Genomic DNA, 16835 nt, shown 5'->3' on the forward strand with positions numbered 1-16835 from the left:
CACCTTAGTCTGTCATAGCGGAGTATGATAACCGCAGCGACTGATAAACTCATGTGCTCACCTCCTCATACCAACTCTTATGCTGCTCTCATCAACAGTCTAGAAACACATTCCCACAGCCTCTCCTCATCTCTGCTTCCTTATTTCTATTTCAAGAAAATGTCAATTGTCACACTGTCACAGTGTTTTTATTCCTTCACATCTGTTCTTATACATGCGTGTTGACTCAAGTGTTACGTGATTCTATATCAGATTGTAACTCTTCAGCCCCATTTACACCTGGCATTAACATGCATTTTTGGAGATCGGATCTCAATCAGATAGCACTTGACCACATTTAATGCCCGGTTTAAATGCACCCAAGATGCATTGTGATTGGATTGTGATCGGATCACTGAAACTACATTCAACATTAACATTAAGGGCCGTAACTCCAGTAAGGCTGGACTGTTTGCTAGGGGTGTGCAGCGAAGCCATTATCTGTATTTGTATCTGTATCTGTTCATTTGACAAAATTATCTGTCTCTGAATTCGGATAGAATCGGGTGTGGGTGGGGCTTAAACCGAAAGTGTGTTAAAACTAAATGAAATGCCTATTTGATACAATTTGCCTTGTATATGCCTTTTAATAATAATAGCATAATAATAATAATAATAATAATAATAATAATAATAATAATGTAGGGCTTTACTGGTTGTTTAGATCAGTGTACTATCAGAAATAATTAATAATATTTAAATTAATTAATTGGATCTAACTCATTAAAACCTCATATGGGACTCCAGTAAATGTAGTGTGCTACGTTTAGGAGCAAGTTTGGTTATTAGCAATAATTAATAATTATCAAAGATAATTATTCATTATTAAAATCAATAGAACATTGATGAGAATCAATGTTAGCTTTTTTTAATCCTTTAAAATCAACAATTATCAAAGATAATCGTTAATTGTTAACATCGATGAAACATTAAAATTAACACTAGCTTATTGATCATTCAAATTCAATCAAAGATAATTATCAATTATCAAAAATCAATAGAATATTAATAAGGATTAACATTGATGGGGCACCACCCTGAAATCAGGGACTAATAACCGAATATTAAAACAGTCTCAATATTAGATTGTTTTCTTAGGAAAATCGACATCCGAAGAATATCGATTTTCGGGAAAAAAACAATGAATGAAGGTTTGAATCCGAGCACTGACATCCCGTCAGCATGACACAGGTGTATGCAAAACAAACCAAAACACTTCACTTTGTAATATAAACAAAGTTTATTTATGCAGTAATATCAATTAATAATTAATACAATGCAGTCAATAAACTTCCGACTTACAACTACAAACTAAACAGTGATATGATTAGATATGGAAATAAAATAATCCTATAACACATAAGGTGTGTGTGTGACAGTGTGTGTGTGTGTGTGTGTGTCAGTGTGGTTAGTGAGAGAGAGAGAGAGAGAGATTATTAAGTGACAGCCTGAAAGCTGATTTCGAGATAGCTGGAGATAAAGCAGCCGTGTTCATCACTCAGAGACGCGGTTTTACGAGCGGGGCTCGTAAAAGTTCTGCGTTATTTGACTCTAATGGATGAACTCAGTTTCTGTCTCACCCGCAATGGCGAAAATGCACAACAATCCAATTTGGTTGGACCACAATACAGCAAAACAAATTTGTGATAACACCCTGAGTATTAATAATGAGTGGACATGGTGGTCCGTAAACTATACAAGCAAAAACCTTGAAACACAAGAATAACACACTATAATATTCTATCTCTGCCCAGACGTAACCTCTTACTTGAATCGCATGAGGACACAGGTAGAATGTGTTTTCCTCCGTCCTTTAACTTTGACCTGGTTCCTTGAGGCTCGTGTGATGACGGGAGGCCGTTTCCTCGCACTGTCGGCGTGCGGTACGGCTGTTGATTCTCGCGGGCTGGCGGACAACTCAGAAATGTTGACTTGATTGAAGATGGAAGAGAAATCTTTAATCACTTCTGTAGGCCAACGGATGAAGATGCGAATTGCTCGGCGGTCTCCTTCGGATCCGTTAGAGTGTTCGGTTGAACACAGAGTAATCTCAACTCATCCAGCGAGATGGAGATTGTGTGGCTACAGTTTCAAGTCAGACATTACTTCCTTAAGCCACGAGGTTGCACCGGAGAGCAGCAAAAAGCTACGTCCGTATTCGGTGAACTAAGTCGCTGGAAGCCACTCTGGAAGCATTTCAGAATTATTTGAACTCCTGATGATGTCATGTTTGAGGGACATTCTGTTGTGTGCCTCATCCAATAGGAGTTGAGAGCTCGATCCTTTAGTGAGCAAGGCTTCCTGGATTTGTAGTCTGTTTTGGACTCCCTTTGTTTGATTTTGGCGCGATTTTTATCAGTATATTTTACGACATGGAATGTGTGGGGGCTGAGTTAGGTTTTATGACTGTTAGGCCTGCCTTTGTCTTCTATCTGAACACATGAGGCCCAACAATAATAATAATAATATTGTACAACTATTATTTTAAAAAAAAAAAAAAAAAAAAAAACTAATATTATTTTTTTATTTATTTTTTCTTACCAGGTGAAGCTGAATTTGTAGGCCACATTAACTGTGGAATATGTTGTTTACTGTGGTTTCTCCAGGTATTTCTGATATTAATATCGGCATGAAACAGAATTTTCATTTGTCTGTGCATGTAAAACAACATTATTCTGAAGGCAGGAGATGTCAAGCAAAATGTGAAATGTCAAGCACACATTTTTCAGTGAATAATAAATACAAATTCAAACATTAAAAGAATGAAAATAAAATCAATATAGCCTACAAACAGGTGAAAGTCCAGTAAATATATCAGGATTTTTTTACGATAAGACCATTATTTAGTTAAATAATAATAATAATAATAATAATAATAATAATAATGTTACATTTATATAGCACTTTACCAGAGGTAACACAGCTTAAAGAAGTAGAAAATGACAGAGCAAGTTTCAGTTTCTTAATTTTACATAAGGAGGAATATTCCTAATTGATGAATACTACTATGGAGCATTTAAAACTTTACGGGTGCATTTTAACTTTTTTTTTTTTTTTTCGGAATAAAATTATCCTAACCAGATAATTATAGCCAGCCTCAGTATACCTGGTAGCGCCTGCGCACAAAACTGTTCTGGCTGATTGTGAGGACCAGTTATGGGTTAAACGCTTCTGAATATCACGGGCTCTGTTCAAAGAATTGTGTGCTAATGTCGGAGCTTTCGTTTGGCTCCCACGCACCAATACCAACCTAAGAGCAGATTGCCATCGCGCTTTATGTGCATAATTGGTCAAATCACGTCATCGTTATGTGAATGAACTGTTTCCATCACCCTAATGCTTATTATGACTCTAGAAAATCTACCTCTGTCCAGCTCATACACTTTTAAGTGAATTTAGATCATTTATGTGCATATTAAGCCTTTCCATTCAGGATTTCTTTTATGCAGTTTCAAAATGCACATAAAAATAGTTGGGTGGAAACCCAGACATTTCAAAAAGTGGAAAGTGTATATGATGTCATATCTTAGTTAATGTTACACTTGATAAGCTCCAGACGCGCACAGTTAAGTCGAGACCGTGCCCATCCGATCTGAAATCACAACATGCGCATTTTCATTCATAAGGTTTACACTTTAGAAATATTGGCTGCACAGATTCATTAATTCTTTGCAATTTTGTATAGCCTATGTTTATTTAAAATGTCACTTTATCCTTGTTCCTCTTGGATAATCAGTCATACAAATGTGTTTTATATTATTCAGATGAATCCGTTATTCGTTTTGAAATTCATTATTCGTGCATTTCCAAATAAGGTATTCAGCTTCGGGCACATTCCTACTGTTCGGAAACAATCATTACATTTGCAGTTCCATTTGGTGTTGCTAATGGTGCAGAAGTTACAGTACATCACCTTTAAATAACTGAAATTCTGAAAGGACAACTTGGTGTCGATCCTTGTATTGTCCATCTGGTAAGGTTAATATGAGCATGGATGGTGTTGGGGTTGGGCTACCAGGGCTTAAGCCCAGAAAGTTTTCAGTAAAGCCTTTAATGTGTGTATCATCAGTCAAATCAATGTGATGTCAAAATTACCAATGCTTTGGTATCACATTGATACTAAAATGTAAATATATATTTAATATTAAGAAATATGCTGTAAATATACATTAATTATACCGGCCTTTCTACAGTATAGATTCCAAATACTGACTCAATTCAGTACCCATATGCTGTCTTGTTGGTGGCTGCTTTCCAGATCTCATGCATATGTGCGTGCATACAAGAAGAGCACACGTGACTCGTGATTGCAGCTGAGTGTAAACGGTCAGATTGCCTGTCTTGGTGAGTAACTGGAAACTGTGTTTAATTGGTCCATCCAGATGCAGTTAGTACCAAATATTTCTATATATAACCCTGAAATCAAAGAGTAATATATACCGATGTGGTTGAGTAATATGCTTTAAGTAACAAGCCAAGACATTAGTGTTTTTTGCTGAATGTTTTTTATTAAGTCAAAATGCTAACAAAATTAATAATCAAAACCACAAGTTATGATTAATGTGATTTAGTGTTAAGGCAGAGTCATATATAGAGTTATAATCGAGAAATTATAACCATTATAATCGAGAAAAAGTAAGTAGTACTTAACAACTGATTATGTTTTTGGAGTAGCTTCCCAAAGTCCACAAATTTCTAAAATCTGTCTTTAGTATCCAAAAACACAAATGACAAACCAGTCAAGTTTTATCCAGTTTGATACAGACAAACCAGCCATTTGGTTAGACAAATGCATTGTATAATTCTTGTTAATGGTGTGAGTAAAAATATTGTATTTGTTGTCCATAATGCAGGGGCTCGAATAGGGGATCGATCATTAATGATTAAAGATCATTAAACATTTACGTTCATGGTTTATTTATTTCTTTATTACAGTACTGTGAAACCTTAAAGACTTCCTAAATTCATTGTATATGGAACTTCTGTATAATTATTCATCAAAACCACTTCCGGAGAAAGCACGAAGGGACATTCTTTTGGTTTGGCCAAGAGCAAAAACATTTAAATCAATCCTAAAGCATTAACCTAAATGCCATCTCTCCTGAGCAAGGAAATCATTTATCTACCTTTTTTTATCACTGCCCTAAGACCTCTTAAACAATCATTGAAGGGGAGGGGCCTTTGCTTTCGAACTTATTCAAAGACATGACAGGAAGATAAAACAGGCAGCCTCTCTTCTTTCACCCCATTTCCTTCCAATGTGTCATCGTTTATATAAAATAAGAGTGTTGTTACTTCATTCTGATTTGTATTGGTTGCTTTCTCTGCTCAGCAGGTACACCAGGATGTTTATCCTGTGATTGCCCTTGACATTTTAATACAAAACTCTGCACACTTGACCCAAAGGCTCTGCTGCTATCTGTAGTGAATCTAAATGAAACGCTATACAATTGGGAGACAAAGTGTGACTATTTTGAATTATTTTCTATGATTGTTAAAGGGATAATTTACCCCAAAATGAAATTTGTCATAATTTACTCTCATGTTCCTCCAAACCCATATGACTTTCTTTCTTCCGTGGAATACAAAAGGAGGCGTTAGGCAGAATGTTAGCTACAGTCACCATTCACTTTTAAATGTTTTTTTTTTTTTTTTTTTTTTTCTTGCAATGAAATTGAATAATGACTGAGGTTGTCAGTCCTAAATATCTCTTTTAGAGGGATGGTTCACCCAAAAATGAAAATGCTCTCATCATTTACTCACCCTCATGCCATCCCAGATGTGTATGACTTTATTTCTTATGCTGAACACAAACAAAACTCTGTAGGTCCATACAATGCAAGTGAATGGTGTACAGAAATTTGAAGGTCCAAAAAGCACATAAAGGCTGCATAAAAGTAATCCATAAGACTCCAGTGGTTAAATCCATGTCTTCAGAATCTATATGATAGGTGTGGGTGAGAAACAGATTAATATTTAAGTCATTTGTAAATACAAATCTCCACTTTAACTTTCACATTCTCCTACTTTTGTATTTGGCAATTCACGTTATTTGTGCATTCCGCCAACTACCGTGGAGGGAGGAGAATTTATAGTATAGATTTAACCTCTGGAGTCACATATATTAATGTTATGCTGCCTTTATGCACTTTTTGGAGCTTCAAAGTTCTGGTAATCATTCACTTGCATTGTGAGGACCTACAGAGTAGAGATATTCTTCTAAAAATCTTTGTCTGTGTTCTTCAGAAGAAAGAAAGTCATACACATCTGGGATGGAATGGGAGTGAGTAAAAGATGGGAGAATTTCATGTTTGGGTGAACTATCTATTTAATGTTCCATGGTAGAAAGAAAGTCAAATGGATTTGTATCGACATGAGGGTAAATGCTGACAGAATATTAATTTTTGGGTAAACTATCACTTTAATGTTGAAATGTTATTGGAAAACAGGAGTAAAACCAAAAAAAGTTTTTCAGACATGAATTTATGAAGCGGAATAGAAACTGAGTTACTGGGGAACAGAATACGGAAGCACTCTTGTTTTCTCAGATTAGGAAGTAAAATATCTGTCGGCTTTGTTCTGAACCGAGTAAATAACTAAATTAATCCTAAAAAATACAGTTTTTTGATAATACTTGAAATCAGCAAATAAAAGCTAATCTCATCTCTAAAGATCTCTCTCATTTGTGACAATAAATGACTTATCTTCTGAGCTTTGCTAAGTGCATGATTTCTCCCTATTTTGTCTTTGTTTCCATTTCAATTTGACATGCATTTGCTATGCTTCATTTTACTGGCATGTCTGTGCCATGTGGATGAACAGAACAAAGGATTAGGAAGAAATCAGGAATAAAGAGATAGAGAAAGAAAGGGAGAAGAGAATGACAAGTAGGATCACAAGATTTCCATTTTTTTCAGGGACTCAATTTCAAGCAAAGCACTCCTTCAACCTCAGTGTTTCCAATTTTTGGCTAGCTGTTTTTGTAGTCTGTGAGGAGTCGGCCACACACTCCATTCGTCAAGCTTTTTTTCCAATTTAGTCCTGAGATTACATGACTATAACTTCAATTCTCTCTTTGAAAAAGACTTTAGACATGAGGGGCTTCACTGTGTGCTACTTGTTGTCTTGCCAACAGTGGCGTTAACTTGCTTTAAGACAGTTTAAAAAAATTTGTTGTTGGAACATTTCACAGGCTTTTTGAGCAAGGGAATAATATTTTTGATGTAGCATGTTGGAAAGTTTTTGGTGTAAAGTTTATTAAATATGCACACAGCCTCCGAGGGAAATTTGGATTTTCTAGTCAACATGAATAAAGCTCATTGGCCTGAACACCCTCTATAAATCAATATGGGAAATGTTCATTCCAGATCATTACATTTTATTCATGATTGATTGATTTATTACAGCACAATTAAGCTTCAAAGACAAGAAACAATCACATTAAAGTCGCTTCAGTTCATTGTATTTGAAACTTCTGTATAATTATTCATCATAGCCACTTCCTGAGACATCATGCTGTGATGTGCCTTTTGGTTTTGCCATTTTTAATGTGTAGTATAGTACATAAGTTTATTGGCTCCATGTACAAGTCTGCAACCTAAAAATTTAAATTTAACTCCAGTAAACAGTAATTAATCTAGCTGGCATAATAACGATGATAAGATCCAAGCGGAACTGACCCCATAATGCCATGGTAGCTGTCAGAGGAAAATAATTATGGCTTAAATATTCTTAATCCAAAAAAAAAAAAAAAAAGAAAGAAAGCAGAGAAAGATGACTCAAGGCCCCCCTCAAGCTCCGTGAGAACTGAAAAATGTATTTCAAGAAGGGTTGGGGGAACTGAAGCACCGTCAGACCCAATCCCATTTTAAGAATATTCATATATTCAAATACTAGCACAGTACTGGTCTTTATTATTATGTAGTCTGTGTTTCAAACATAACACAAATTGTGTACACCCCTTATCTCAGTTTTTCAGGAAAATACTGTTTCTTTAGTTAAAGCATCTAAAAATTATATACATTTATACTTTTTTCAATCTATTTTCCCTGGGATAGCGCCCAGACCATTACAAAGACAAGCACACATCCTTTACCAGAGGTTATTAGAGACAGGGAGGCAGGGTTCATTAAAACATTTCAATTAAATCATGGGCACACGGGGAGAAGGATCATTACCTACAGAGTTGCTCTGTTTTCTGAATTTCATGCTCAGGTGGTCAAGAATTCCTCACTGAGTGCTGCACATTGATTGAAAAGATGACGTCCTAATGCTCCCATTGCCTACTCCACAGTCTACGTTGTTCCCATAAAAAAGATTCTACCTGCACTTACAGGGGCCATATTCTACACTTTAGCAAAATAAATAAATAAATAAATAAATAAATAAATAAATAAAATTAAAAAATTCACCTGAAGTCTTCTTATAGTGTTCCTCAAGGTTTCTTGCACCACAAACAGTCATTTATTTCTACTGTACATGACCATTCATACAGGACACTTTCTTGCATTCCATCAGCACTGTTTATTTTAAATTGTTGGACTAATATACACATTAAGACGAATGTCTTTGGCTGTTGCACCATGACCTATTTTTTTTCAGCATTTCATTTTATAAAGGTAGGCTTTTTATCATACTGCTCAATTACAATATATATATATATATATATATATATATATATATATATATATATATATATATATATATATATACGAAAGCCAGAACCAAGGAGTTCTAATACCAAGAAAAAGCTCTCTAATAATATTTGCGATTTAAAATTTGCTTACAATAAATTTTGTTTTGTCAGGGAACACGGTTACTTTACAAAACTTGATCCGACACTGAATGCTCAAGCAGCCTAATTTACACTTAGAAATCTCCTGATGCTGCTATAACAATCCAAAAAGCACTTACCAATTTGCTTGAAGTGAAAATCAGTCCTCGTTTCCTGTTTAATTAATCAGTCACACGATCATGCAGAACATCTTAGGTTTTGAAATCCATAAGGATTTCTTTCTCAACGGCAATACCAGCAGTGATGACAGCCGACTCGTCAGCAAGATCCCGCGCTCTTCACTTTCAAATTATGTACATCACTTAAAGCGTGATTGCATCATTCAAGGCCAGCTAGAAGGCCTGGACTGGGACATATACTAAAGACCACACCCACAAGAATAAATAAATCAGTCTGATTGGCTGATGAATCTGACAGTCTGACTTTAGATGCCTATTCACTTACACTGTTGAGGGATTCTGCAGAAATTCTGAAGGCCTGACGGGGTGGAGCTCAGACTCACGCGGCATGCGATTTGTGAAACAGTTGTCACACTTTGCTTGTAAGCATCGAGGAATAAATTCTGATTGGACACTTTTTTTTTTTTTTTAAGGACACATTTAAAATTAATTAGGAGTGGAAAGCGATTGAAAATACACAAGCAAAAGGTCAATGAGAATAAAAGGATGAAAGAATATTTATTTATTAGGCATGTTATGCCAGCAGAGAGGGCTTTGCTGGCCCTGAGAAATCGCCACTGATATATATATATATATACGTGTGTGTGTGTGTGTGTGTGTGTGTGTGTGTGTGTGTGTGTGTATATATATATATATATATATATATATATATATATATATATATATATATATATATATATATATATATATATATATATATGCTGTATATATATATATATATATATATGCTGTATATAGGTTGGATGGGGACTGCTGGTGGACAGCCATTTTCAGGTCTCTCCAGAGATGTTCGATTGGGTTCAAGTCTGGGCTCATTAAGAATATCTCTGTATTTTGCTGCATTCAGTTTTCCTTCAACCCTGACCAGTACTCCAGTCCCTGCTACTGAAGACCACCCCCACAGCATGATGCTGCCACCACCATGCTTCACCATTGGGATGGTATTGCTCAGGTGATGAGTGGTGCGTGGTTTCCTCCAGACATGACGCTTGGAATTGAGGCCAAACAGTTCAATCTTCGTTTCATCAGACCAGAGAATCTTGTTTTTCACAGTCTGAGAGTCCTTCCAAGCTGTATTTCATGTGTCTTGCACTGAGCAGAGGCTTCCATCTGGTCACTCTGCCATAAAGCCCAGAGTGTTGCAGCAGTGGCTGTCCTTCTGCAAGTTTCTCCCATCTCCACACATTATCTCTCTAGAGCTCAACCAAAGTAACATCAGGATCCTTGTCACCTCTCTTACCAAGGCTCTTCTCCCCTGATTGCTCAGTTTGGCTGAGCAGCCAGCTTGAGGAAGAGTCCTGGTTGTTCCAAACTTCTATTTAAGAATTATGGAGGCCGCTGTGCTCTTGGGAACCTTCAATGCAGCAAAAATGTTTTTGTAGCCATCCCCAGATCTGTGCCTCGACACAATCCTTTCTCTTAGCTGTGTAGGCAGTTCTATCATAGACTCACAGACTTGAGTGAAATTTAAGATGACATTTATTTGATGGATATAAAACAGAAATGTAAAGTCTCTCTTTGGCATAAGCCCTGTCTGGTGGTCCGAAGAAGTTGTACTCGGAACCATCATATCCTGCCAGAGATGGGAGGCAGGGGCGAGGAGCCTACCCCCGTGCAGTACAGGACTCAACTGGTGGTGGTGGGGTGGTGGAGGTTGCCGTGTTAGCACGCTGAAACAGCAATGTGATAGATTGTGAGCAGACTACTAAAGCATTGGCTTACATGTGATTGGCTAGGAGTTATCAAGCTAATGGTGCGATGATGTACAGCTGCTAGTCTTCCCACTAGAACTACGCTGCGCTTACATTTCTATCAGGAAGACTCGCAGACATGAGTGAAATTTAAGATGACATTTATTTGATGAATATAAAACAGAAATGTAATGTCTCTCTTTGGTGTAAGCCCCGTCTGGCGGTCTGAAGAAATTGTACTCGGAGCCGTCATATCCTGCCGGAGATAGGAGGCAGGGGCGAGGGACTACCCCCGTGCAGGATGGGACTCAACTGGTGGTGGTGGGGTGGTGGAGGTTGCTGTGTTACACACTGAAACAGCAATGTGATAGATTGTGAGCAGACTTATAAAGCATTGGCTTTCATGTGATTGGCTAGGAGTTGCCTAGTTAATGTTGCGATGGTGTACAGCTTCTAGTCTTCCCACTAGAACTACACTGCACTTACATTTCTTTTGACCTCATGGCTTGTTTTTTGCTCTGATATGCATTTTTAGCTGTGAGACCTTATAGTAGCTCTTTTTATCGAAAGAACGCATCCAGTGAATGGCCCCTTAAATTTAAACAGGCTGTTTCTTCTATATATGTAAATGTCCTCTGATATGATATGTTCTCATATGTTAATGTGCTCATGGTTGTTACATCATAGCTATGGCAATTTCTGAATGATATGTGTGGACTTTGCGAAAAAACAAAGAAAATCCTGTTTTCCATGATATTTCCCCTTTAAAAGCTATTCATGTTCTGACTAGCAAAGTCTTTTGCCAGTGATGAATTATGCATCATCTTCAGCCATAATTCATCATTACTGTCTCCCCACCATGCCTTACCACAGCGTTTTTAATTGGTTAAGATATGTGCGTGCCTGACTGAATGATAATTATTGCTTGTTAAGAGTGTTTCCCATCATCCATTAGAGGACAAGTGTCGCAGGAATCAACATACTACCCCATGAGAATGCTACACAATAATGTTTAGACTGTACAGTTGTGCATACAGTTGTAAATTATGCTTACAGTGCATTTCTGCTAAAGTAAGTCAGCTATAAAACAACTATGATATTCATTCATATTGGTGTTTCTGTAATAGTAGTGGATAACTCGTCAATAATTAATAATCTTTTTTTAGTAGAAAATACTTTTACAGCATTTATTAAACTTGGTTAATGGTAATTTCTACATTATGTCTCTAGGCCTAATGGTTTGGTCTGCATGATCAGTTTTAGGGCAGCACTTTGTGCTTGAACCCCTAAAATTATTTGTTGTTAGTTCACAATACCTAATGCATTTATGTTAAAGGGCATGTTCACCTAAAAATGTAAGTTCTCATCATTTACTCACCCTCATGTCAACCCAGCTGTGTATGACTTTCTTCTGCTGAACACAAATTAAGATTTTTAGAAGAATATTTCAGCTCTGTAGGTCAGCTCTGTAGGTCCTCACAATGCAAATTAATGTGTACCAACATGTTTAAATTCAAAAAAGCACATAAAGACAGCATAAAAATAATCCATAAGAATACAGTTGTTAAATCCATATCTTCTGAAGCAATATAATAGGTGTGGGTGAGAAACAGATAATTATTTAAGTCATTTTTACTATAAATTCTCCTCCCTGCCCAGTGGGTAGCGATATGCACAAAGAATGTGAATCACCAAAAACAAAAGAAGAAAAATATGAATCTGAGATTTATAGTAAAAAGGACTTACATATTGATATTTTTCTCACCCACACCTATCATATCGCTTCGGAAGACATGGATTTAACCAATGGAATCTCATGGATTACTTGTATGATACCTTTATATGCTTGTTTGGACCTTCAAAGTTCTGGCCACCATTCACCTGCACTGTACAGACCTACAGTGCAGATATATTTCTCTAAAAATCTTTGTTTGTGTTCAGCAGAAGAAAGAACATTATACACATCTGAAATGTCATGAGGGTGAGTAAATGATGAAAGAATTTTCATTTTTGGGTGAACTATCCCTTTAACAAATACAACATTATTGTAAAGTGTTACCAGCATCTCAACTGTATTCAGTGTTTATGTAAATGTGTATGGGAGTTAATGCGCCTAAACACACTTTTCTGTTCAATTCAGTTGTGCTCATCTAGCAAGAAAACGTCCTGTATGAATGGTCCCATTGACTGACTTCAGCACATAATCGCTCTGGAACAAATATGTTCAAACTGAAACTCACCACTTTTAAATGTCTTATTGTTGGAGGTACCAGTTCATGTGATGGTCTGCAGTACAGCAGCTGATCCCAGCTCTCTCTCTCTATCTCTTTTCTTCAGCTAAGGAAGGCTGTGATGGACCACATATCTGACTCTTTCCTGGAGACCAACGTGCCCCTGCTGGTGCTGATAGAGGCAGCCAAGAGCGGTAACGAGAAAGAGGTGAAGGAGTATGCGCAGGTGTTCCGCGAGCACGCTAACAAGCTGGTGGAGGTGAGTTACTTATAACACCCCCCCCCCCCCCTTACCCAACTCCCTCTTCTCATTCATTCAAAGCAGATGATGCTTATCTGGGGCACTACAGGCCACTATCAGTAAGAGCACGAGGTGGCCTTTAGGAAGTCATCCGTCAAGCCAAGGCAATTTAATGGCAGAATATGATGCAGTGGAGCTCAATTCTGTAATGACAAATTTGTGTTTGATAACATGGATTCGGATCACGGGGGAGGAATGATACCAGTGAATGGCTTGAGTGATTTTTTTTTTTTTTTCACTTATCTCCATTATTGAAAATAAATATGGTGACTGAGGTAAAGAGCCGAAAGGGAAAGAGATGCTTATCTGAAGGTTGTTGTTGGAGGTTGATATGTCAAAAATGCAAAAGGTTAAGAAAATGGTATGCTAAACAGTTAACTTTTTTTGAAGCGTTAGACAGCAACCACTTTTGAGTGAATCTTGACCTGCTCTCACATGCACTTTCTTGTTTGCTGTAGTGCGCTTTTACACACAAGTATGGGTGCACATACATTTACTAACTGAAGCTGTCTAAATGGGGACATAACATAGATTTAAATTATTTAAAGAAATTGTAAAATGTATTTTTTTTTTTTTTTTTTTTTTTTTTTTTTACATTTACATTACGTAATTTTTTACATTTTCTGAAGAAATTGTCGTGATGATGCTAGGGTGTTTCAGTGCCATTGCTATCCCATTGCTAAGGTGTTCTGAGTGTTTTTATTGTGTTGCCATGTGGTTGCTAGGGTGTTTTAAGGGGTTACTAAGTGTTTGCTTACTGGTCCATGTCAAAAGAGCCTACTGGTCCAACTCAATAGAGCCTACTACCAAGTATAATATTAAAGGTATCATTCATGTCTGTAGAACGAGTTACAGTACATGATTAAATTAAATACTTAGGGTTAAGCTGTGGTCAAACATGGCTTTGAGCACGCAAAATTACGCTCGAGGGCTTCTGGTTTTAATAAAAAACAAATCACACATAACAATGTATTAAAAATGTTAAAGTAAACTATCTACAGGTGCTCACTTTCCTGCAGTAATTAAAAACATGCAGCTGTGAAATATGTATTTCTTTTAATGAGCAAAGAGGTCAGTGTGTGACATGTCGATCTTTTATTGATTACGTCTTCTCTCCGTGCGATTTCGCAGGTTAAAGTTCACCCAACTTCAACTTTTTTGTGCAGCGGAATGCCAAATTTATTTGCATGAGCTTTTGTTTCCAGTCTCAGATGCCATTAAATGGAAGTAAAAGGAGCGCAAAAGTTTTTCAAATCCCTAACTTAAGTTTGAGCGAGAGTAAAAATAATACTTTGCTTTGCACGTTTGAATTACATTTAGTTACGTTTAAATTGTAATTACAGACTAATCCTAATCATTAACCCTTATCCTTTGAAGCATGTATGATACCTTTTGGAATTTTAAAATGAAAATATGTTTTTTTACTCTATTAATTAACCACTATTATTACAGTCTTCAAAATAAGGTTTGATATAAAAATAAATAATAAAAAAACTGATATAAAATAAATCAGCTTTTTAATATTAATCTAAGGACTAATAATAACCCTACCTCTAAAAGAAAAGGCTTTATTTATTTAGCATTTTATTTTATTTAATTCTTTAAATAAGTATGTCCCCAAAGGGAGGATTTGTCAGATTCAGCTAACTTCTGGGAACAAATTTGTCCCCAAACCATAGCCAAGTACAAACACACACTCATAAAGGGGACCTGAGGGGAGTGGCACTCCCTGACTTCATCAAATAAAATGTTCCCTCACTGGTATGATCTCGTAATAGAGAACGGGCGAGCAGCTTGTGTCCGTTTCTGCAGCCGATCAATAGTCACTGTTTTCTGCCGGGGTCAAGGAGCCTGATGAAACAGAGGTCACCCACCACAGCTCTACCCTGATGCAATGTCTGTACTCTCTCTCTCTCTCTCTCTCTCCCCCTCCTCTCTTGCAATCGTAACAGAAATGGTAACATTTCTGGGGACATGACTATGAATATAGATTATATTGTGTTTGTATAGCAATAATCTCACGAGATGTTACTACGATTTCATCTGCTAAGAAATACAGGCTAGGAAATGTGTGTATGATGAATGTTTTGCTCTGGAGAGCTAAAGCAATTGTCTAATGGTTAATGTTTATGATTTAAGTATTTTACCTTTTAAATACTACTTTCTCTGTAGATTTACTTTGTAGGCTACAAATGACTGTGCTACCTTCTGTTTGCTCTCTCTCTATCTCTCTCTCTCTCTCTCTCTCTCTCTCTCTCTCACTCACTTTCTCTTGTCTTTTGTTCAGCATTCCTGTAATGCATTGCATTATGAAAGAGCTGCCAATTTAAAAGGTTATTAAATTATTAGCAGAAATGTAGCACAGCTGAGATGTGGGTTATTAAAATGAACCTGTTGACACTCTTCACTCTGTCTTCCTCTGTCTCTGTCACACACACATACATTAACACACATAAAAAAATAGAAACACACCAACCCATGCACATATGAAGATACAGTCAATGGAGAAGGCAGTGCTGTGTTGTAAATGTTGTTGTATCACTTAATAACCTGTGCATCACTGATAAATTAAATCTGTCCTTATCCAAATATTCAATTTCTCCAATATGTTAAAATCCCAGTTTGTTGACTTCCTTAAGAGTGCAAACACTGTGGCACTCTCAAAACATTGCTCTGTTTGAGCATCCCGACAACTTCTGGCTCAACTGGTGATGTGAATTTGGAGCAGGACTACCTGTTTTTTTTTTTGTTTGTTTTTTTGTTTTTGTTTTTTTCTCTCCAATTTGGCATGCCCATTTTCCAGTGCTCTCTAATTCTTTGTGGTGGTGCAGTTACTCACCTCAATCCGGGTGGTGGAGGACAAATCTAAGTTGCCTCCGCTTCAGCTCGCACATCTGAGTGCGCTACCATGGAGAATAAAGGCATTATACAGCAATCTTCTCCAAGATTATTTTATCTATGCATAATTTGTATCCACTGATATAGCAGATTAAAAATCCTAAACTATACCCTAGTGTCATTACACATGTACACACATACACTCGCAGTGACCCTTTAACTCAAAAAAACGATCTAAAGTGAAATCTGCAAATATAATGATGTGTGAATTTACCCTTTTGATTGAAAACGAGTTAAATGTCAAAGCTGCCACTCACTGGCAACCCTTTGAGACCCAGTCTCAAAACCCTAAAAGTCGCAGGTCACAGTCAATACTTTCATGTGTATGTAGACCATTATTCTCCACCAGTTGCCATGTTACATGTTTTGTTTTTTTTTTTTTTTTTTTTTTTTTTATCACTGTGATGTCCGTTCAGAAAAGAAAACATTGTCATTTAGTGAACAACATGTGAGCATCGGAACACCTTGAGAAGAGCTTCTTCCCATCAGCGGGGAAAAAGGCTGCTAATTACCAGCTGTATTCTTTTCTTGGCCATGAAAGAGAAGTGGAATGAAAAGAAAAGAGGTAGAGGGAAAGAGATAGCCTTCCAAGCCCAAGGCAGTGCAGCCACAGCTTGCAGACTTTGTGTGTGGGTGTAGAGAGATATTTATGATGTGGGTATGGTGACCTTAATTAGCAGAGATTGCATTAGAGGGATGGAC

General features: G+C 36.8%; 1 protein-coding gene across 2 annotated transcripts in view; it reads left to right on the forward strand.

Annotated features, from left to right (window-relative positions):
* Positions 1-16835, forward strand: part of LOC127444421 (catenin alpha-2-like) — a 786240-nt gene that overhangs the window by 642902 nt on the left and 126503 nt on the right. For both annotated transcript variants that reach the window (XM_051703784.1, XM_051703785.1), the window contains exon 9: positions 13041-13193. In XM_051703784.1, the coding sequence (XP_051559744.1) occupies positions 13041-13193 (153 nt within the window). The remainder of the gene's footprint in view (positions 1-13040; positions 13194-16835) is intronic.

Source organism: Myxocyprinus asiaticus, chromosome 7 (assembly GCF_019703515.2).
Source record: "Myxocyprinus asiaticus isolate MX2 ecotype Aquarium Trade chromosome 7, UBuf_Myxa_2, whole genome shotgun sequence".
Taxonomy (NCBI): Eukaryota; Metazoa; Chordata; class Actinopteri; order Cypriniformes; family Catostomidae; genus Myxocyprinus; species Myxocyprinus asiaticus.